Source organism: Chanos chanos, chromosome 3, assembly GCF_902362185.1.
Source record: "Chanos chanos chromosome 3, fChaCha1.1, whole genome shotgun sequence".
Taxonomy (NCBI): Eukaryota; Metazoa; Chordata; class Actinopteri; order Gonorynchiformes; family Chanidae; genus Chanos; species Chanos chanos.
In genome coordinates, this window is record NC_044497.1 from 26,527,149 (window position 1) to 26,551,625 (window position 24,477).

At 42.6% G+C, this 24,477-nt stretch overlaps 1 protein-coding gene and 1 non-coding gene across 2 annotated transcripts; both read right to left on the reverse strand.

Moving 5' to 3' along the window:
• Positions 1-49: 49 nt before the first annotated feature.
• Positions 50-24,242, reverse strand: erbb3b (erb-b2 receptor tyrosine kinase 3b). Its single transcript, XM_030768592.1, has 29 exons — positions 24,129-24,242; positions 19,027-19,178; positions 18,587-18,767; positions 17,421-17,546; positions 16,117-16,179; positions 14,985-15,103; positions 14,344-14,485; positions 12,463-12,576; positions 11,016-11,133; positions 10,533-10,606; positions 10,304-10,394; positions 9,935-9,943; positions 9,117-9,331; positions 8,746-8,878; positions 8,247-8,340; positions 6,441-6,595; positions 6,199-6,252; positions 5,941-6,082; positions 5,614-5,733; positions 5,387-5,485; positions 4,578-4,763; positions 4,128-4,283; positions 3,776-3,851; positions 3,211-3,357; positions 2,756-2,853; positions 2,483-2,653; positions 2,034-2,105; positions 1,464-1,725; positions 50-1,178 (listed from the first exon to the last, which is right to left on the reverse strand). The coding sequence occupies exons 1-29, from the start codon at positions 24,205-24,207 to the stop codon at positions 316-318; spliced, it is 4,311 nt and encodes a 1,436-aa protein (XP_030624452.1). The 5' UTR covers positions 24,208-24,242; the 3' UTR covers positions 50-315.
• On the reverse strand, positions 17,148-17,230 carry trnal-uaa (transfer RNA leucine (anticodon UAA)). Its single transcript has one exon. It is a non-coding gene; the product is annotated as a tRNA-Leu (tRNA).
• Positions 24,243-24,477: the final 235 nt, after the last annotated feature.

A 24,477-nucleotide genomic window follows, 5' to 3' on the forward strand; every position in this document is an offset into this window, starting at 1 on the left:
CAAAACTTGTGTATTAACATAAACTTCAAGGCCTTTTAAAACCTCTTAAAAGTCAAGTAAGTACAACTAAAATACTGAGGGTCCCACTGGCCATTTCATTTGCTACTGTAAAACTTCCTCTTCACTGGAGGTTTATGATAAGAGTACAAAATAGGACGTAAGCACGGGGATATTTAATGGATATCCTTTGATAGCGTTACATAGTCCTGAGGGAGCTGGTAAGTTAACCAGCAGTGCATTTCCTGTCGTCTCACCCTTCAACATTTTGATATAGCTTCAGTTATATGTTAGTGTCTTTTAGGTCCAGCCTTAGTCCTATGTGCGCACAGCATCTTGTTTGAGTAACAATCTGCTGTGCCAGTAGTCTGGGTTGTCGAACGACGTGTTGCTGTTTGGTTCCCCAACTCCAGCTCGTACCTTCATGTATGCACCCAGCCCAGATCCCTTTACCCCTTCACCCCTAAGTGGTCTGCCCTTGCCCTGCACGTTCTGGTACTCCACCTCGTCCCCCCCACAATCCAAGACACCCCCACAAGCATCCATGTCCTCATATTCATCTTCTTGCCCCGTGCTGGTTATTTTCCCCTCTGCCCTGTGTACAGTTGAGTTCTGATAGTCACCGTCATCTGTGAGTTTTCCCCCTGCCCTGCTCTGAGTTTTGTCCTCTCTGTCCTGCTCGTCTGAATCTGTTACATCACATTCACTGCTTCTGTCCATCTCCTCTTCATCAACAGCAGGTGAATCTGCCCTTCCTATGTCCATGTATTCATACTCAACCACAGAATCCTCTGATGGTTCCTCACTTGGAACAACTCCACAGTTCCCATTCTCCACCTGTTGTCCCTCTGCCTCTTTCACAGGCTGACCCTTGCATTCAGGGCTTCCTCCTGTAGGGGAACTGTTGCGTTGACTCTGCTGCTGAGGCTGCAAATACTCACCGTCTCCCTCATGTGGTGGGAGGCCGGTGCTGCAGTTTGTAGGGTTGGCAGGGGAAGCTGAGCTATCGGTTGGGGATTTCAGTGAACGTGGAAGCAGAGGGGGTGGCTGTTTGCTCATCAGTTCATAGTCTTGTGTGGGGTCCGTGACTGGGGTTGACGGACCTTGTGGACTCCTGGAGCCCTTAGAGGCCCAGCCGTGTGAAGAGATTGTTCTGGAACCCTTGAGACCAAGAAGAGCATCTGAAAGAGATGTACAAAAAGAAGCTTTGCAGTAAACAGCAAAATTAGACAAAATGAGATAATATTCAAAATTATTCAGTTAGAAATATGTAGCAGTTTCACCTTTAAATCTGCATTTATTTGTGCTCCTTTCATTATATTAACAGATAAAGGAAAATGTGACTATTATTTAAACCATTCAAAAGGATGAAGTGAAAAAGAAACTTAAATATTTGTTTTATGACACACTAAATGTTTTATGACACACTAAATGAAGCTGATTTCACGTTGACAGTAAGACATCACCTCTCTCCGGGCTGTGAGTTGATCTCGGTAGTACATATCCGTTAGGGTCCTCGTCTGCCCCCTCGTGGCCAGGTGAGGACATGTCTAAGGCCACAGACATGGAGGTTGACGTGTAGGCACTGTCGGCTCGGTTTCGGCCTCTGCGTAGACTACCCATGTGACTGGAGAACTCAGTCATCTCTGTGTCAGTCAGCGTTCCCCTGCCCTCTGAGCACTCTGAGGTTGTCCGCGCTGACCCACGCCGCGGCCTCTGCTGCCACAGCTGCCCATGACACATATGGAGTTTCAGTTGAGTGAGAAATGACAGTGTGTTTCATGCAAAAACATACCTTTTAACATCATTTTAACAACATTTTAACATCATTTAACATTCTCCCTTTTAAAATACTCATATCTGCTCAGTCCTCTCCTGACACACACTACATAAACCAAGACCTGAAATTTAACAATCAGAGACAAAGATGAACTGTTTGAAAGAGAAAAATGTCCCCAACTGTATATTGTGTAATATGTATGAAATGACTAATTTTCCACGAACATCGTTTTGTGGGTCATTACACAGTAACTGACCTGTCTAGAAATGTCTCCAGTGCTGGGGGTCATGGGCAGGTACCCTACTGGTGCAGACTGGGCAGAGAGAGAGAGAGAGAATGAGAGAGAGACAGAGAAGAAAGAAAGAAAGAGAGAGAGAGAGAGAGAGAGAGAGAGAATGAGAAAGAGAAAGAGACAGAGAAGAAAGAAAGAAAGCGAGAGAGACAATGAGAAAGAGAGAGAAAGAGAATGAGAGAGAGCGACAGAGAAGAAAGAAAGAAAGAGAGAGAATGAGAAAGAGACAGAGAAGAAAGAAAGAAAGAGAGAGAGTTTGTGTGTGTGTGAGAGAGAGAGAGAGAGAGAGAAAAGAAAAACATGTGAATAACACCTTTATAATGGATCTTGGTCAGGGTGTGAGGATATTCTTCATGGCTTTATTCTTTCATGAAAACCCTATCTTCTCTCTGTGCACTGGTTAGAACTCTTACCCTGTAAGAGTTAAGGCGAGAGAGACTCCTTGAAGGTGAGACGGGGAAAGGAAGAGTGACAAAGCCATCGGTCAATGTTTCTTCGTCCTCATCCACCAGGTCAGCCTCTATCCGAGCCAGTTTGGTTTCTCTCTGCTGATTTTCATCTAACACAGGGCTGCTACAGTGCGGCTGTAGAATGAGAGACAAATTTAATCACGTCAAAATGGCGCTTCAAACATAGTAATGTAGCCTCTCCTCTACGCTCTGAATCATGCCATGTTCTTTTCTTACATTTATCACGAGGTAGCGGGGTGGGTCTCGGGCCATTCTGGTAAACTCATTGGCCAGCTCTTTAAAAGTGGGTCTTATATTCTCATCAATCATCCAGCCTAACAGCAGAAAAGAGGTGAAGAAGGAGCAAATAATGAGTAATGAGGAGTGTGAACTAAATTTGAGGATGGAGGGTAGAATGTACAATGCTGAGTACAGCACAGAAATTGCTAAATACACAATAAACAAAACACTTCAGTGTGTGATTTAAGAAAAATCAGCTCGGTTATCTGTGAAGTGCCTCTTTAGCATTCTGTTAGTAATACTATTCAAAATAGCTTATCTCATGTTATGATAAGGTACACACCCAAATTTAGATAACGAATACTTGAATCAATATTTATAAAATGAACTGTGAATAAAAATGTAAAATGTAAAAAAAGGTTAATGGTTTAGGTACTGTACACTGGACCTACATTTAACCATGACCATATAGACGTCGATGGTGCAGATTGGAGGCTGAGAGAGTCGCTCTCCTTTCTCCAGCAGGCCGGGCACCTCCTGAGGATGCATGGCAGCATAAGGCTCTGCCCCGTATGACATCATCTCCCACACCGTCACTCCTACAAGAGTTACACAGAGCTCAGCCAATCCCTCTCAACTCAACTCCACCTCCTAGTTCTAACCACACCCCCAGTCAGAGGGAATCCATGTTATACTCTACTCATATGAGTTGTGTAATGACACAGTAATTATAACAATAACCGTTTGGATGTAAGAGGCATTGTTTAACATATTCTGTTCTTTTAAACAGACTTTGGTACGCAGAAGACTGTAGATAAAGGTGCCTACGAGAATAGCCATCTGAAGATGGGTGGATTAATACACAAAGTTATGACTTTGGTTAAACAGGATTATGTTGATGTGTTGACATACTTGTGGCCTTGACTGAAGAATTATTTATTTTTTACCCTAATTTACTTCACTCTATATTGAGAACACGCCCCTAAAGCGCACACACAGGTAAGAACACCGTCTCACCGTAGCTCCAGACGTCACTCTGGTGAGAGAACCTTCGGAAGAGGATGCTCTCCAGTGCCATCCATTTGATTGGAGTCTGAGAACAAGAAGAGGAAGTTCCTCACTTTGCATAAAAACTTTGAGCATCTATAATAATGATGGTATGACCTATGACAATTCACTAATAAAATATGAAGTGGTAGAAAAATATGCATGTTCAAATACATATTTGCTATGAAAAACACAAACAGCTTATCTTTGACATCTCTGACAAATAGATTCTACAGCATCCCCCAGTAACCCGCTGTATTGCGTAACAGAAAGGGCGTGTCCCTCGCACAATGAACAAAAGATCGGTTGGTGTGTTTTGTACCTTGACTTCACTGTACACATATTTCTTATCATCTGGGTAAACCAGGTCTGCCACTCCAAAGTCTGAGACCTGGACAATGTAGTTGCTCTTCAGTAGAACATTTCTCGCTGCCAGATTCCTATGGACCATACAGTGCTCCTCAAGATAGTACATCCCCTACACAAAACACACACAAATGCCCACATAGCCTTTTCACACACACATATCTCCTGTGTCACACTTCAGTCATGTGACAATATGTACATGTGTTTACTGTGATTTTACTGTGATATTACTCATAAAATACACACACACACACACATATGTGTATATAGAAAGAGAGCGAGCGAGAGAGAGAGACATATAGACAGATAGACAGACAGACAGATAGATAGATAGATAGATAGATAGATAGATAGATAGATAGATAGATAGATAGATCTAAATCAAAAGATAAACTGCAGTTCTCACCTTAGCAATCTGCACACACCAGTTGAGCAGACGCTGGGGATCCACGTGCTCTCTGTGCTGTCTGAGGTATTCCAGTAAAGAGCCCTGGGCACTCAGTCTGGTGACCAGCTGCAGACTGGGCCCAGGACAAATCCCCAAATACCTGACTATATACGGGTGATCCAGACTCCCCATAGCAAGCATGTGCTGTAGACATATACACACACACAGACAGATTCAGGACTGACAGACAGACAGACAGGTAAAGACAGACAAGCTCAATCTCACAAACCGAGAGTGTGTAAAGACACACTGTCTGAGCAGTGGAAGTGAAGTGATCTGGCAGTATATGAAACTATGCTGAATGAAGAAGCTGAAGTGTGTCTGATTATGGGAGTAAGTAAGTGTGGCTGTGTGTGTGTGTGTGTGTGTGTGTGGTGTGTGTGTGTGTGTGAGAGAGAGAGAGGAACGCATTTATGTACAGGGAACAGAATCTCACAGCAAACACTAGCTGAAGTAGGAGGAGACATTGTCTGAAAAGATAAGTGCTTGTACTTCACACTGCGTTCTCTTATACACCTTTCTGGTCCATCATGCCATTATATGGCCCATACTAGGCACATGAAGATACGAGACCTATTCAACCTTACGTCAACATTACATTTTACTACTTATGTCATACCTCTGTACACCTTCTTTTTTTGCCTTTACACCTGTGACATTTACACCTGCCACACAGTACAGATATTATAAAGCTTAAAGGACCTTTTACAGGGATGATTCAGAGTGAGGTTTTGCTGTGTGTGTGTGTGTGTGTGTGTGTGTCTCACATCTGTGATCTCAGTAAATGTCTGTCTGCCACTGTGATCTTGGATGGTCTTAATAGCCACAGGGATCTTCACCGAATCCCCCTCAGGAATCCAGGAACCCTGTGAGACAGAACCCGTTCATCTCAGTCATGGTCTTTAAAGCTGGAATTTTCTTTACAGCCTGTTTTTTAAAGACAAAGAGAGAAACTCGGCTGCCAGCACAAATAATGAAGTTCTTATTGTCTTACCTTATGCACTGTACCAAAGACTCCAGAGCCCAGGGTCTTGGTCTTTCGCAGTTCTGAGGCTTTCAGGACCCGGGCGTGAACCTTGGACCCTTTCTCTCCTGGATCCAAAGGCTCGATACTCTGTGAATGAGGAGCGAATTGTAAAGCTCTGAAAATTTCAGCTGTCAATCCCAGAAAACTCTCATGTTTCAAATAACAGTGGGAGATAAATAACCATATCTAAGGCAGGTTGAGGTAGTTTAGACAAACATTTCTGAGCTCACCATAGATCCTGAATGTAATATTGTTTAAGCAAACAGTGACCCATCTGATTTTGCTCTCACTAACCTCTCCGCTCTCCAGGTACCTCCTGAGGGCTCTCTTTCGGCGAATAGCCAGGCCTCGGTGATAGAGTAGTCCCAGTACGCCCAGAACAAGGCAGATGAAGAGTCCACCCAGCACACCACACACAATGCCTGCCACAGGAGGCCTGTGCACAGTGAAAAAGAGCAAGATTGTTTGCGACTATCTGTGACCGACCACTGCACTAGCATTTGGAAGCGTTAGTGCATTTACATATTCACACCAGCAGAGGGGGCTACTCACCCACTGACAGATCTGCTTGGGTCCACACAGTCTCTAAGGGTTGGGCCTGTGCAGCTGGGACAGGAAGGACAGGATGTCATCTACATGGTCAACAAACACACACAGACGCAAACACACACACACAGTCCCTGTCACACTCGCTCTGAATAACTCTTTCTCTCTCTCTCTCTCTCTCTCTCTCTCTCTCACACACACACACACACACACACACACACACACACACACACACACACTGGGCTCACCCATTAGTACAGTTGAGATGGCAGAGCTCACAGTGGCCCTGTTTGTTTGGGTACTTAAAGATGAGTCCTTTCTCTCCCATGACTCCGTTAGGACAGGAGGACACACAGTGAGGGCCGTCCTTCAGACTGGAACAGGCTACACACTCATCAGCACCCTGTGGAAGCCCAAACATGACAATATGCTTTACACTCGCTTCACTTTTCTTATGATCAAGTGTTTCATTCATTTCATTAACATTTTAGTCAACATATGAGTGTGGTTTGGGTTTATGTTCTCTATCTATCTGTCTGTCTGTCTACATACATACACACACACAGTTAGTTTCTATCATACCGAATATCATGTTATATTTTATTATATTATTTCACTATATCAAATACCTCACACAAGGCTAGATAAGACATGACATGTCACAGCATGTCCCTACACTAGATCTGAAGTTACACTGCCTGTCACACAACTGAGCAGTAAATCTCAGAGTGACAGCCCGTGATAGGTGAGTCACTGCCTCTGTAAACCTTGAGGACTGACTTGGATGCAGTTAATTTAGTGTGAGTATATGTGTGTTCATTCCAGACAATCTGAGCCTGTTTGGCCAGTCTTTACACTCATTTGAAAAGTAGTGTTACACGCAAAGAAAGAGAAAAGATGTTGCAAAATCTTCACCCTAAAAATACGAACGCTCACGTCATGAGAGAGCCAAAAAAATGTCGACACTGTCCTGTAAAAATGCTTCACATGTTTGTTCACCGCTTCACCAGCAGCCAAAGACAAAAGCAGAGCAGATACGGGAAGTAAGAACAAGGAGCAGATGGCCAGAAACCGAAAGAGAAATGACCCACATCAAACAGTGGATCTAAACAATGGAAAACTAGAGACTCCACTAAAGCTGGAATTCTGACTCTGACTCCACGTGCCAGATCAGAGCAGGCAGACATGACTCGCATTTAAAGAGAACAAGACCTTCCCATGACTCAAGGCTAATGCTGTAACTGCTAGGAAGTAAAAAAAAAACAAGATGAAAGACAAGACTAAAATCTAAAATGAATTTTTTTTTGTTCAGGAACTGAACTGTCATTTCCTTTCATTTCACTTTTTTTTTTACCATAACATTACCTCCTATGTAGTCATATCACAGCAAACAAAGGCCAGATACGACAAACAATAAATATTTGATCTCAGATACTTGACAAGTTGCTAATATGCCCATTTATTCTACATTACAAAAGTACTAAATATGGAACAATTTTTTTGATGTAATTCAAAATCAGCTTAAAATCTTGTTTTAAGGACGGTCGGCGTATACATAAAGGGGGAATACGAGTGAATAATGTCATTTGAAATTTAAATAATTTGTTTATCACTTCATTTATTCATCTGTTGAGTTTGCTTGAACAGGCTGTATATTTGTTGCCAGCATCAGGGAGAGGGAGAGAGAGATATGTTTATCCTGGTCTATCAGAGAGAGAGAGAGAGAGAGAGGTAGAGAGATGTGTTTTACTCTGGTCAATCAGAGAGGGGGAGAGAGAGAGAGAGAGAGAGAGAGAGATATGTTTTATACTGGTGTATCAGAGAGACACACAGAAAGAGATGTGTTTTATACTGGTGTATCAGAGAGACACACAGAAAGAGATGTGTTTTATACTGGTGTATCAGAGAGAGGGAGAGAGAGATGTGTTTTATACTGGTGTATCAGAGAGAGGGAGAGAGAGATGTGTTTTATACTGGTGTATCAGAGAGAGGGAGAGAGAGATGTGTTTTATACTGGTGTATCAGAGAGAGGGAGAGAGAGATGTGTTTTATACCGGTCCTCGGCAGCTTAGCCTTCCCTCCTGTGGTAAACACTCAGAGTGACAGGATAGACACTCCCCATTAAGTCCTGCATACTCCCGCGGTTCTCTGTAAAACACACACATACACACACACATACAGACACATACACACACATACACACACACACACACACACGCACGCACGCACGCACGCACGCACGCACACACACACACACACACACACACGCACGCACGCACGCACGCACGCACACACGCACACGCACACACACACGCACGCACGCACGCACGCACACACGCACACACACACACACACACACGCACAGACAAAGGTATAAAATCCTCCGTAAACACTTCAGGTGGGAACACACTGTCATATCATTCACTCATTAGACATGCACACACACACACACACACACACATACACACACACACACACACACATACACACACACACACACTGCCAGCACATCCATGCTGTTTGTAATGGAGACACTGAGAGCTTCACACTGACCCAGAGTAAAAGTTGCAGTTAGCCACACAGGTGCCATGACGACTGTGGTTCCTGCAGGACAAACACTGCTCTGGCCCTGGACCCCAACACCCTGAGTCTGAACATAAGGGATCACACACGTGTCCCTCTGCAACTGCACACACACACACACATGCACGCAAACACACACACGCACATACACACACACAAACACACACGCACACACACACACAAACACACACGCACACATACACACACAGTCACAAAATAGAACGGAACTTTCACTGACATTGGCTCATTCACATAGTGTTACTGAAGTTTGACATACACTGTATGTAGTGCCAGAATCTGAGAGGATCTTCTTAGGGTCCAGAGTGAGATGCTGTACTCACCACATTGGCTGAGGGGTTTGTTAAACTTGACGTCATTGTGTGAATTTCGGCGATTCGGACGGTTTCCTATGAACAGCTGTCTCCACTTAATGGTGTGATGGTAACACAGGTTTGTGTTATTACTGATATACACACTGCCATCACTGATCTCCCGCAGAGAACGCAAACCCAGAGACTTCAGAGAGGGCACTTTCATCACCAACAGAGAGAAAGGCCTGAGACAGACAGACCGAGAGAGAGAGAGAGAGAGAGAGAGAGAGATAGAGAGAGAAAGCAGAATAGATACAGTGTAGTGAAGCAATCAAGATGGAATGGAAGTTGGTAAGTTGGACAGAGAAGAAAGGTTACCAAAGAAAAGATGAAAGCAGGCAAGAAAAGGAGTAGAGAGTAAGATGGTAGATTGCATGTGAATGTGGGTTGAAGAGAGAGAGGGGAGAAAGAGAGAGAGAGAGAGAGAGAGAGAGGATGCAAGACAGAGAGAGAGACAGAGAGAGAGAGAGAGAGAGAAGCGAAAGATAGAGACATTTCAACAGTTCTGCTAAAGCCAATCACCATCATAACACAAATTTTGGAGAAAGCAAAGATACCTGGAAGCATGTCAATGGATAAAAAACCAAAGAAAACATAATACTATCAAGCCCTTTATCAGGATTACAAGTCTACACCTCTCTCTTCACACACACACACATAGACACTGATTTTCGATTACAGATATTTCACAATCCATTAACATACCAGTCACAATGTCGCCAATATGTTAGAGACAAATGGATAATGACTATGCTCTCAGACAAGGCTGGTTTGAGGGAGTTACATACCTTTTAGTACTGAGGGTAGACACACGTAGGGGAGGAACAGAGAGTTGGAGAGGTGACGGGATAGAGGGAATAGGACGGGAGAGAGGGATAGAAGGATACAAAGATAGACATACAGCAACAACAACAACAACAACAAAAAAAAGCACTGATGAGATGCATGCACAGACCGTTCAACACAATAAGCAGCAATTTACAGTGAAACAAACGAGATAAACAAACATCAAACAAACATCAGCCGCACTGAGTTATAGTCACAGTCAAACAAACATCAGCCGCACTGAGTTATAGTCACAGTCACAGGAAGAGAATGTACAAAGTTATTAGAGTTGGGGCACACACACACACACACAGACCCGCTGTTTGCCTTACTTGTGGAGGGAACGTCCACGTATGGTAGTGAGGTTGGAGAAGACAGAGAGATCACTCAGTTCCTCAGGCCATGACTGGATGCTCAAAATGTCTACATGCCACAGACAGAAAAATAATGTTAACACCCCTACACAGAAACACACACACACACACACACACACACACACACACACACACACACACAAACACCCCCCAACACACACACACACACACACACACACAACCATACCTGTTATCTCTCTCACAGTACTGAAGACTTTGAGTTTCTCTGGGTCAAGAGCTGATATATTGTTGTAGACATCTCTGTGGAAATAAACAGTGAACACTTATCATAAAGCATGCGCATAATCCAATATTCCTGTCAAATATGATTTACATAAACTACTGCATTTCGGTATTAAACCAGCCAATTCATTTACTCACTCAACAATAAATTACAGTCTAATGTTGGGGTGACCAGAAAAAAAGCCTCTCTCTCACTGAGCAGGGAGGCACTCTGTTTATCACATGTCAACACTTGGAAAGGACTTACTGATCCTCTGACTGGTTCAGTGCAGTTTGGTAGAGTGCCCTGCAAACATTTATCTTACACACTCCTTAGAAGTGAAGGACTGTGTGTGTGTGTGTGTGTGTGCACATGCGTGCATGCATGTGTACATTCGCACATGTGTATGTGTTTGTCTGAGTGAGTATGTGTTTGTGAGTGTCTCACCCTTTGATGCCCATCACCAAAAAGTGCAGGCTACCCTGAATGGTTGTACAGTTGATAAAGGTGTCGATGTTGCTGGAGTCCACTGTCTGTCTGTGACTGGAACCAGTACCCTCACACACTGGAGAGAGAGACAGACAGACAGAAAAAGACAAAGACAAAGACAAAGACAAAGAAAGAGAGATGCAAAATAAGATAAAGTCAAAGTCAGGCACCAGCACACACTGACACATTATGAGAACTGTGACATTCCACACAACTGCCTTTACATGTTCAGTCCTCTGAACGTCAGGGTAATCTGTCCTGGGCTTTACCCAGCTCTCTCTGCAGTTTAATCTCACTCTAGAACTGATTAGATTCACAAAGACAGTTACCAAAAATTTGATTGTCTCTGACTGTCTGCCTCTGTCTGTGTGTCTGTCTTTGTCTCTCTCTGTATCTTTCTGTCTGTCTGTCTCTGTCTCTATGTCAGTCTCACTGTCTCAGCACTCAGACACTAGCCATTATAAAGTGTTTGGTGACTGAAGGCCTGTGCTTGCTTGCTTTTCTGTTTCAGCTGTCAATCAAGTGGCAGGGCCTCCAGAGAACTCTGGACGTCAGACAATGACTGTCGTAAACGGTCAGTAATGGGTTGATTGACAGCTGCCTGTTCTTGATCAAGAGACAGCACTTTGATTGCCTGAACCACTGCCTCCAAGCCACTGAATGACGATAATGAACATGACACTAAGGAATGATGTGAAAATGCATGATTCTTCCTTGTACAGCATAAAGTATGACACAAACACCTACACACACACACACGCACACACACTCTTTACGATTTTACAATATGGCATTTAGCAGACGCGTTTATGGCAAAGTGACTTACAATTTGTGCAAGCAAATACAGATACACACACACACACAAAGACACGGAAACATGCACAGACACACATACACATACTCGCAAACACTTACTGTAAGAATTCCATTTGTTGGATATAAGATATGAAAATCGTACACATTTACAATCTCTGGTAAATATAACTCCAAAGGTCCCCAAGAAATATCTCCTGATTCCTAATTTTGCTTGACGGAAAATCAAAGCTGTCATTTCCCTACCCTGGGTCAGAGCTATCACAAGTCTCTGAGAAAAAAACAGGTTCTGTAGTGTGTCAGTCTATACATAGTTTCCTTTTATACACACTGCCTGGTCACAAAAAAAAAAGAAAAAAAAATCTGCCCCTCAAAACTGTTACCTCAAATTAGTGCCTACAGCAGGGTGTGTCTGCGACTCTGCATTAGAAATATTACAAACAAAAGCTACAGGGAGAATAGCCTGTGGCAGGGCAGTTTTAAGGCCTCTGTATATGTGTGTGTGTGTGTGTGTGTGTATTTATGTGCATGTGAGGGTCTGTGTAAATGGTAATACATTTATCTGGGTACAGTGGGTACGGTAGGCTGGTACCTTTTTGGCAGAGTCCTGCACACGGTTCACATTGCTTAATTCCATTCTTCTCCACCTCCATTTTACCTGGAGGACAGTTACTCACGCATGCACTGCCGTCCACCACAAAGTGAGCTGTGAGAGGGAGAGAGAGAGAGAGGGAGAGAGAGAGAAAGAGAGAGCAGAGTTTAAAAAAGTTCAAGTTTATTTTGGTTCAATTCCAAAGTAAAGCACCTTTAAACAAAGCTAAGACTTTTCCCAACAAAAGACCAACAAAACTCTAACATTGGATTCACATGAGACACTCAATAAGGGTTTGTACGTGTTTGTCTCACACGGTTTTCCCGTGACTGGACATGTTCAGTCTGTGTTTGATTGGCTTTTTCACCCGTCAAACTGGTGTGCACAGATTTTTGACCAACTGTGTTCCAAACTTGATTCTGAATGCTCATTTCTCCATCAGCAGAGCCAAAGATGGAAGGCATGAGTATAGAAGAAATGCATTACTGTAAACAAAGCAGCTCCTTCATTATCATTCACAAACATTTCTGTCTTTAGTAGACACAAAGGCTCAACACAGCTTATTGGAAAACATTTTTCTTAGTGGCGTTGCTTAAGAGATCAGAATCCATATTCTACACCACCTTTAAAAGAAGAACCACAAGATCTTATAATCAGTGATAGAACCGTTTGTCTCCATCGTCATACAGGTAGGTCTGTGGAGTGGGTGTTCATTTATTTCTGTGGAGTTATTTCACTAGATTGTTAAATTAAAAGCAACACTCCATCAAAATTGTGGTTAATAGGACAGAGGACAGTGGAGCATTGCTGTGGCATTCTGAACCTGTCAGCCTTTTACCGGAATATTCTTAAGCAAACTGCTGACTGTGGAATGTCAGCATTGGTCAGGTGAAGAGAAAGAATGTCTGACGGACGCAGAGCAAAGACAAAAAGACTAAGAACGCGCTCTTGTGCTTCAAGGAAATTTGACAATAGACGTCGTGCCTATCTCTTTCACAACGGCATGAACAAAAGTAAAGTCAAAACACAAATATTTATCCACTTAATACTTTCTGACTGCTAAGAAAATGACAATTATGTGATTACTGCATGTGACAGATATATTGAGGGCAGAGCTGTCAGATCAAATATAAGACCAGGGCACTTCTAGCAAATTCTTCACCATCACTGCTGGACTAATGGCACAACCAAACTCAGTGCACACACACCTCTTCTCTCCACATCCACTCTAACCTTCCCTGTGCCCACACCTCCTCAGCACTGGAGAAATCAAAACGTGGTGTTATGAGAAAACATCCCAATTACTCTGCTTTAAATAGAGAAATATGTTAAATGGAAGCATTTTCCCAGAGAGGAGATTTTACCTTCTCTGAAACTTTATTTTAATTGGCTCAAATTCTATCATTAAAGTCGTTCTCAATACTTCCTGTTTTTACTCACAGAAAAAAAAAACACTATCAAACATTGATCACAGTGTGACATAGCACTGACAACACCAACCTGTAGAAACACAGAGGTGCACTTGATGGAAAAAAACCACCAACAACAACAACAAAAATATTTTGCATGATCACTAGTTAAAAGAATTCCTCGATTCACTGTCTATAGCAGGGTGTGGCTGAAATGACAAACAAAAGCTCTGGTCAGAATAGCCTGTGGTTAAGCCCTGTGTATATTTGGGTCTGTGTATAGGGCAACAGGTTTTGTGGAACATATGCTATATTTAAAAACATGTTTCAAATACTTGGAAACCCAACAGTTGCTAGATGCATATATAGATGATGAATGTTACGCTGTAGAAAAGCATTATGGTCTACTGGTCTGACAGTGAAAGGCTTTAGCTATGTCGGGGGTGGGTCAATGAAGGGGGCGGAGACTCACCTGGACACTCCTTCACACAGTAAGAGCCATACTGGTACATTGCATTGGGGTTGGGCTCCAGCTGGAAAGTGTGTCTGTTATAAATGTGTGGCTGAGGACAACGGGATACGCACGCTCTTGATTCATTCACATGCCTACAAGCCTGTGTGGAGAACAGAAACACACACACACACACACACACACATACACACACACACACACACACACACACACACACAAACGCACACTTTTTAAAATAAATTAATCATTTAGATTAATTTAGAGTCATCTGAAAACTCAGTAAGCCTGTCTGAGCCACAGTCTGGAAACTTCTCTCATAAATGTTCACTCTCTTAAGAGGAAGAGAGAAACAAACTAGCTCACAGGCTAATATTACCCCAGATTTCACATAATCATATCTATCTATCTATCTATCTATCTATCGGTATTTCCCAATCATGAAGCTGGAGAGCTACAACTCTGCATATTCAGAGCTGCTTCAAAGAGCAAAAGTGTGTGTGTGTGTGTGTGTGTGTGTGTGTGTGGGTGTGTGTGTGTGTGTGTGCGCGCATGCAATGAGGCTTGACTAGGTGTCATGCTGTGGGTTTTGTCTTTTAGGAGGAGTGGAGTAGTAAAGGTGATTTAGGAGAGGTCTCACTCACAAAGCAGTCTGTGTCCAGAGGTCCAGTGCAGCCTCCAGCACACTCCATATCACAACACTCTCTGGGACTGGTACCAAAGCAACGTCCATTACACTGAGGTGCACACACTGTCTTGGTCACTGTCTCACACACCCACACACACACACAAACACACACAGAGAGAGAGAGATAGAGAGAGAGAGAGAGAGAGAGAGAGAGAGCACTTAGCAGTCACAGTCTTATACAACATACACAGAACGACTTTGCTACACTCAAAAATGTCAGTCTAATAAAAATGTCAAACCCTGAAACAACACAATCTGTGCTGAGAAATATAACTTGGTGAAATATTTAGCGTAAGCCCATGGTGGCATAAAATAAAGGTCGCAAAGCAAACTGTAAAAATATGAACAGTGTACTTCCACAGTTTAGTAAACACAACAGTTTGTGTATAGCCATGAGAATAAGAGGATATTTGTTTAGATGTGTTGCCATATAGTGTATATGTTTAAATGTGTTGTCATATGACATATATGTTTAATTGTGTTGTTATATGGCATATATAGTATATTTAAATGCATTGTCAGGTGGTATATATGTATAAATGCATTGTCATGTGGTATATATGTTTAAATGTATTGTCACGTGGTATATATGTTTAAATGTGTTGTCATATGGTATACGTATTTAAATGTGTTGTCATATGACATATATGTTTAAATGTGTTGTCATATGACATATATGTTTAAATGTGCTATCATGTGGTATATATGTTTAAATGTGTTGTCAAATGACATATATCTTTAAATGTGTTGTCATATGGTATATATATTTAAATGTGTTGTCATATGACATATATGTTTAAATGTGTTGTCATATGGTATATATATTTAAATGTGTTGTCATATCTGCGATGGACTGGCGACCTGTCCAGGGTGTTTCCCTGCCTTTCGCCCTATGAGCACTGGGATAGGCTCCAGTACCCCCTGCGACCTTAATCAGGATAAGCGGCTTAGATAATGAGTGAGTGAGTGAGTGAGTGAGTGTTGTCATATGACATATATGTTTCAATATGTTGTCATATGGTATATATGTGCAGAGGAGACAGAGAGACTGTGAGGATGAAGAAGGAGAGAAGTGTTTTAAAACTCACAGGTCTGACACTGGTTCTCAGAGGGACCCCAGCAGTGTTTCCCACATGAAGGGTGACACTGGCCTGAACACACACACACACACACACACACACAAACACATACAAAGAGATCAGACACACTACACCTTATACCATGTTGAAAAGTCTGACATGAATACACTTAGTGGTTTGTTTATCAGGGAGCACCCAGCCCCTCCTTTTTTGTCTTGAGCGCAGCCTGGATTCTGAGGTACACTGATTCTGTTCAAAAGCCCATTCCAGCTCATTGTAAAGATGACGTATTGAGTCAGGATCTCAGGACTGCCCAGGCCGCCTATCTAAAGAGCCATGCTGAGTGTTTTGTAGTTTGCTGGACTAACATCAGTTCTCTCCTTTTCCCTCTCTCTCTCACTCTCTCGCTCTCTCTCTCTCTCTCTCTCTTCATGTGATGAAGGATACACTACAGCCATGAGGGGTAGTGGGTTAGTGACAATACACTGTGACACAGTAGTAATCTCAGCTGGTATCAAATGAACCTAATAATGTGTGGCAGGAAAATGTTCTCCACACAGTTACATGACTGTCACCAGTCTGTACCACCAATACTGGGCAGGATGGGTCCACTGGCGCAGAGCTGTTTACGCCAAAACCTGACTCTTATCGCTGGAATGACGCCTAAAGGCTACCACTCAGTTGTTTTCATGATTGTTGCAGTTAATCTTTGACCTATCTCGTCAAAGAGCTGTTTTCGCCCCCACATGACTTTCACTGGGTGGGGCAAAAAGCCTTGAGGAGGACGGTGACATCCGAATATCTGGAACCAACATTGTACCGCATTCAAAGCTGCTTAGGTCACTTGCTTTGCCCTTTCTAACGTTCCAGTGATGACTGGATCCATTAATGGCTGCCTGTGTTATATAGCAAACCATGGAGAGATTCATTTTTGTAGGGGCACTGGAAGATTTAGTAAACAGAGCACAGAGTGCATTTCAATTCATTCAGATAAACAGCAAATGTACAACACTTAGAAACAGGGAATTTTTTTAAGAGTATGCCAGAAGTGGGGTTCGAACCCACGCGGGCATCTGCCCATTGGATCTTAAGTCCAACGCCTTAACCACTCGGCCATCCTGGCACACTCAGGAATATCAACTGTGAGTATATGGTCACAAATACATATATTTATATTACAGAAGGAAATTTCAAGTAATACAAATGGCACAGATCATTAACTTACATACTGTTACCTATACAACACTGTTATCTTCGTCTGACATACACACACAGACACAGGCACATGAACAGAAACACACACAAACACACACCTTTCTCTCCATCATCCTGGATCTGGATTTGGGAAGAGCTGTTGTGGACAATGTCATGCCAGTTTATACTGGGAGCATATTTTAGGTGCTTATTATTGACGATCTGCACCCCTCCTTCCAGAATCTCTGTAAAAAGTCACACACACACACACACACACACACACGCACACATACACATACACACACACACAGTGATGTGAGTGTGGCCAAGCCAGGTGTGAGGTAACGTGTAAGGTACTCTGGGTCAATGGGAGTGTAACAGCACAGAGTTGAAGTTGACATCATAACTCTAATGAAGCATGTCAAACCTTTCTAAAAAAAACAAAAACCAACGCATACACATGTACATGCCTGTATTGGTTTCCATGGAAGTTTGAGGTGACAAACAAACAAAGAGAGAGAGACAAAGTGATTGCTAAAGAAGAGAGACAGAGAGTGAGAGAGAGAGAGAGAGAAAGAGGGAGAATTTACATGAAAAAGTATGTGTGTGCGCTTACTGGAACTGTCGGAGAATACAGCTTTGTTTGTGTGAAGAAACGGAAAAGATGATACTGATCTACAAAAGCTGAGAGAAATGATTTGTGTCTTCACAGCTCTGCCAAAAGCTCTGACGAGTCCGAGCATGCTCCAACTTCTACTTAGTCACATGTGTACACAGAACACTGCACTCCTAGCTAATCTTCCCAGTCTGCCTGCAGCTGGGAGTACAGAAAATGTTGACTACTTGGTAAGTCCCATGGACTTTCTCCTCCTCTCATCTGGCTCCTTCTGGGTGTAGCCAGCTCCTCAAACTGGATTCCCATGTCTCCTCACTCACAGGGCTTTTAAAGCTTGGTTTTAACCCTGCTGCACTGATTCACATGTTCAGTTACATAATACTGATTGACTGGAAACATTCAATAGAAAAATGTGTGGAGGATAGTGTAGACTGGCGTGGAATGCAAAACCCTGTCACTAGTATGCAGTGTCTCCAATCTCTATTGTTGTTCATCTCTATTGCATTGTGTTCCTTTTTTTTTTGCAGAATTCTTCTTATCATTTCTCTGTTCTCCTCTCCTTTCCCCTCTCCTTCTCTTTTTTCTCCCTTTTTCTTCACTCTCTGTCAAACTATCTCTGTTTTCCCTCCCTCACTCCTCTCCCCTTGCTTTCTGTCTTCCGTGGCTGACCTGTGAGATTCGTAAAGCCTAGTTCCTCCAGGCCGTTGGATCCCTCAAAGTTAAGGAAGACGGATAAGGCCCATTCTTTCTCGTAAAGCGTTTTCCCCCTGATGACGCGTAACCGCTCCAGAGGAAGCCGGCGAAACTGGTTCATGGCGATGAGAATGTAACCTGTCACTTCTCTGATAGTCTGTAGGAGGACAAACAAAGAACACCACATGAACAGGAACCAAGGTATAGCCAAAACCGCTTTTGGCCGAAGCTTTTAAAATATTCCTGATGTATTCTGTAATTTGCATAATGGGATCAAAACGGTTTGATATAACAGCCAAACATGTCAAAAGGTATGTTTCTCCAAACACATTAATGTTCTCCTTTCCACTATGGGGATTCTTCAGTCTCATTTGTTTGCTATACTCCTACGAAAGTGATGCTGAGGATTCTCTTACATTTAGGAAACTAAAATCCAGGTGATCCTCCATATGGGTGATCTCCAGGTTGCCAAGGATGATCTCACAGCCGTTGTAGCGCTCCTTTAGGTTTCTGTAATGTTGGTCTGGGTTTCCTGTGATACTCAACGCGTTCATGGTACCTGGGCAAACTGTCAATGCAGGAGAGAAAAAAAATTACTAACTGTATTTGATCTGACAAGTCTATCTATCTATCTATCTATCTATCTATCTATCTATCTATCTATCTATCTATCTATCGGTCTGTCTCCATCCAAGCATCCACCCATCCATCCTTTAATCTATTTCAATCTTTCTGTCAATCCTTTACATTCACTTATTTATAAATACATGTGTAAACACACAACATACACCTGTGGCCGGTATAAAAATATGCCCTATCTCTGTTTGGCAAGTTTCATTTGAAGGAAGGAGGAGAAAGGAGAGTCATCAAGACAGAATGGGACAGGCTCTTTGAAGTGGCCATTTCAACACAAAGAGCCCACTCACAGGATGCACAACACACACACACACACACAGAAGAAGAGGACAGACTAATGGCTCGGTGACATGGAGTGAGAGAGGGCACAGATCAGAGAAAGTGAATGTCACTTAACGGAGATGAAGCAGACCTGGGTGAATGAGGGGACAAGGAAGGGAAGGACACAATCGTAAATGTTAATAAAATTAGGAATTCAGTGTTAGCTGCCTGAGGTGAGACAAAATGTCCCTTCCCATTCAGAAGCTGCAAACCAACAGAAAGCGTTTTGCTGCTGAGGATGCATTCTCTCTATTTGGGCACCTGTCTGTCTGCTCCACACAGACAGACAAACACAGAAACTTGCAATTACTCTCATCTTATCATGTTTTATCTTGTCCCAGTCATCTGATGAAACATATCAGGCAGGTAACCATGAGCATTTAGAGACACCATTAGCCTCATAGCAAGTTAACATCAAATCCAACTAGACAAATACCAGAGTGGGTGGGTAAACAGTGAAGCATGGAGAGGAGACCAGATGCCATTTGAAAAAGTGATGAGAGCTGATTTCAGACTTAATTCAGATTTAAATGCTTGTATCTAATCACAAGGTATTGTGAATCCGTTTGGTTGACATGGAAAACTGGAATTGACATGGCTCTTTTGGAGGCAGCGTGGGGTGGGGTGGGTGAGGGTGTTGTGGTGTCTGATGCAAAACTGCATGTTGTGGCCCTGGGGCTGTTGACCGCCTGAAGAACCAGAATATTCTGAGACAAAGCCCAACATTGTCCCACTGCTAAAAATGTCGACTCTGTTAATGTGTCGCAATAATAGACAGTGGTACAAGTGTGTGTGTGTGTGTGTGTATGCACCCACACACATTTGTATTTGTGTTGCTCTGTGACGTGCCTTGTATGCAACTTATTGTGTCATCCTGTGTGCAATATAATGTATATGTGAGTTCCAGTCATCATATATATAATTTAAAATTATACTATATATGTGTGTGTGTGTGTGTGTGTGTGTGTGTGTATGTGCGTGTGTATGTATATATGTTTATGGCTGTGTGTATGTGTATGTCTATGAGAGAGAGCCTGAGTGTTTGTCTGTATGTGTTTCTCAGTGTATGTATGTGTGTTTGCAGTCAACCGGCAGTTGGCAAAGCTGAGATCATAGCAACAGACAATAGGCTGAGTGTGTGAGGACCAGTCTATGAAGAGAGATGGAGGAGGCGAGGGTGGGGGTGAGGGTGCGGGTGGGCTGGTGAGGGGCTTGGGGGGGCAGGAAGAGATAGGGACCCCATGTGTGTCTGAGTGACCACTGTTCACACTCACATTAACCATAGCCAACACTCGCTTCATTCTTTACACCACCACTTCGATGCTCTCCACACTGCTCTTCCAATTTACCATGCAATTCAAATAGCCCCTGACTTCTGTATGTATCTGTTAAAGAATGTATCAATAGTGTGATGCATGGATATAGAGGGGTTTTTCCAGCACTGACACAAGCACAGAGCCTCCACACAATTCATGTATTCTCATCATCAAATGACAAAAAAAAAAGTCAGGAGAGGATACATAAGTAATAACTGAAAAAGGCCTGATTTCCGAATGAAGGTCTGTCCTTTGAAGAACCAGGACCATAAGAAACTATAACAACAGTATTATATCACTTTTTATAAACCTACAGAAAAAATGCAGCATTAGATTCATATTCTCTGGTCTCCTCCAGGCTTCAGAGCATGTTCAGCATTACTGATAAAACTACTATTAATATTGTAGCAATGCTATGAAAAAACTATAGCGGCGTCAATGGAAGCTACTATTAAAGGGAGTGATGTAAGCCTATTTGTCTACAGTGTGTGAAATTAGTCATTCAACTTCAACTGCTTTCTTTCCTTTAGTTACTCATGTAATGTCAATAAATGAGAGATCTTATTGGATTGCTTTTCTCAGTATGGTGAATGTTATCTGTAGAAGGGGCAGTAAAATTGACTTTTGTGTGTTGGCAGCATTGTGTGCCAAGAGTTCAGAGTTCCCCCGATTGATGCAGCGCACACACACACGTACAAACACGAAAGCATGCACACACACACACTTACATATGCATGCATACACACACACACACACACACACACACACAAACACAAACATGCATACAAACACACAAATACACATGCACGCGCGCACGCACGCACACACACACACACACACACACACACACAAATCCCATCCATACATGTTCATTCATAACGGTGACCTAATTATATTTTGTGTTTCTCTCTCCAGAAAACACACTGTTACATTTCTTACAGAGACACACATTTGTACGTCCTGTATCTCTTGCATGAGCACACAGAATCGTATTCATTTGATCGTGCAATCTTGGGTAAATATTGGTTCAGAACAGAGGAGCTGACAGTAAATGGAGCATACTGTCTTCAGTTCAAAGGCCAGTAAAAGCTTAAAGATAGGGTGGGGACCTGGCAGAAATGACAGAGCAAAAGGAGAAAAGCAAAAAAAAAAAAAAAAAAGCAAAAAAAAGGAGAAAAAAAAGCAAAGGGGAAGTTGTGAAAGGAATGGGAGAATCCGTAAGGCAAAAACAAACAGGGGTCCCTAAGAAAACATAGGTTTTCTGCCTATAGAACGGCAGCTCTGTATCATACCTTTGACGGTTTCATTTTTGCCTCGTCCGACTATGCGGCAGTACCAGTTCTCCGTCCCTACAGTAAACTTCATAGACTTATGACTAAAGCTCCACATTTACCAAATCAACCACTGGTCTCCTTAGATTTAACACAGACCGTTTCCGCTAGCTTAGTGTACTAAACTATTGCACTCCTAGCCTACTATTGCAACATTTATGACCGTAATGAAAAGATGAACGAGAGAAGGCGTTTTGTTTGTTTAGCAGGGCCTGCGATTCCTTTGATCCCCTGCCCTTTTTTCCTCCACTGTTCAAGAAAGACCGTTAAGAACACGCATGCTCCCAGGTGACGATGTCAGTGACTTCTCTTAACTTTTATAAAACTCCTTCCGAGCAATTAACGGCTAGCACTTACAGAATGGTATGCATGACTTATGACTGTGAGCGCAAACAATTTTGCAAGACGTCTCCCATTGACTTTACGTTATAGCCTATATAAGGCAGCGTCTAACGTTAATCTTAGAGGAAGCTCTTATTCTGAGAGAGCTTTACTGAGTACACTTTTATGACAGGGCGCTTGTGTCGAATAAATTCCTGCTCATATTTACGACTCGGTAGTGCACCGAGGCCACAAGTGAATAGGTGACACATTATACCAATCAGAGACGCTCGCTACCACAGAGACGACCCGCATTAACCCTATACTCCAAGTTCTCTGACAGAGTTAAGCGCAACAGAGAACAACGTGTAAGTAGAGAGGAGGGGAGGGAGGGATAGAGAGGATTAGGTTAATCATTCAGAGATCACTGATTTATGAAGTCAGCGTGACTCACACAAGGGTGTTACCTTTAATGTGAGGTTAATAACGTCCCAGAGTTACGGCCTGAACTGAGTGTGAGGTAGTTTGATAGTTTAAGCGGTCTGACCTGCTTCTTGGTTTGATTTTTTTTAACATGTGAACGTGCCGTCAAATTGAGCCATCTGTAAAAGTGTTTGGTGCGCTCATGAGTGTAATCAAAACGCACTCTTCAGCACTTCACTGTTATGATGGGAAAGGGTGAAAACAGCAAGGGTTGATTGCTTACAGACCAAAGTACTCTTTCCTCCTGATACGCTGTGTGAACTTGTGCAGTTACGATGGTGATGGTAAATGTACAAAGGTGCAGGTGTATACTCACTCTGATACCTCAGCAGTGATTTTTTAAAGGGAGATTTGTCTACCGAAAATGACAAAGAATGCGTTAACACACCTATGAGGGTGCAGAAGAAAAAGCAACTGGATATTGGCCAACTCCAACAGTCTGTTAGAGACAGCTTTCCATGACAAGGAAACGCAAGAAAATGCATACCTTTTCACCAGCCAAACAATTTTTTTTATCGGATTTCACACTTCATATGCAACAATCAATGCGTGCCACTCATCCATGCACAGACACGTTTTCCTTATCCTAATTCTTTTTGTGTTTCACAACCTTTAACTAGTGTCTGTGATGCCACATATCAAAGCAAACATAATCTCATGAAATTCATACAGCGTGTGAAAATACAGAAAAGCACACACACACACACACACACACACACACACACACACACACACACACACACACACCATAGTTCATTGAACATATTATTTTGTTAACGTGTTCATGCATAATGTATTCTTGGATTGTTGACTGAGGCCTATCTTGTATTTTATTGTATTTTATAATTTATTTAAACAGGCAAAATAGTAACCATCAGCACATCCGACTTGCTAGATGTTTATACTACTGAAAAAATGCTCAAAGTCAATTCTACCTTAAATTTGACAGACGAACAAACACAACATATTTAGGAACCGAACAGATCTTCATCGGGTCCTCAGGTTCTTCTTAGTTTTTCACAATAAAGGTGTTTGGACTATGTTCCATGTCTTATAACAGTTCAAAAAGTTACAGAGAAGTCTCACCACATATAATGAAGCCAATCCTACCTTCAGGGGTTTGGGACGTGATGGTCTGTAGCAACCCCATCAGGAACACCGCGCACAGCGCGAGCACCTGCCGTCGCATCCTGGTCTTTTCGCTCCTGGCAGAGCTCACAGAAGCACAACCATGAGGTGCATTCACTTCAGGAATTACAGTTAGGTTACTTAAAACCGGTTGGACGAAGCTGCATAGATTCTAGAAGTAATCCTTAAATTATTCTGCGAGGAACAGACTGCGATATTTAAAAAATGACGACAAGTCCTCAATCGATTGGTAGATTTATTCACAAAAGTGAATCGATTCATCCGCGATACTTGTTTATTGTGAAACTATAACAGTATTGCGCTGATGAGT

Bases quoted from the DNA above. Each gene is read 5' to 3' on its own strand.
- erbb3b (XM_030768592.1), bottom strand. From the start codon at position 24,207: ATGCGACGGCAGGTGCTCGCGCTGTGCGCGGTGTTCCTGATGGGGTTG. The intron at 19,179-24,128 runs GTAGGATTGGCT...CTGCATTGACAG, and splicing joins CACGTCCCAAACCCCTGAAG to TTTGCCCAGGTACCATGAAC. The intron at 11,134-12,462 runs GTACCAGCCTAC...CTCTCTCTCCAG, and splicing joins TGCAGGACTCTGCCAAAAAG to TGTGTGAGGGTACTGGTTCC.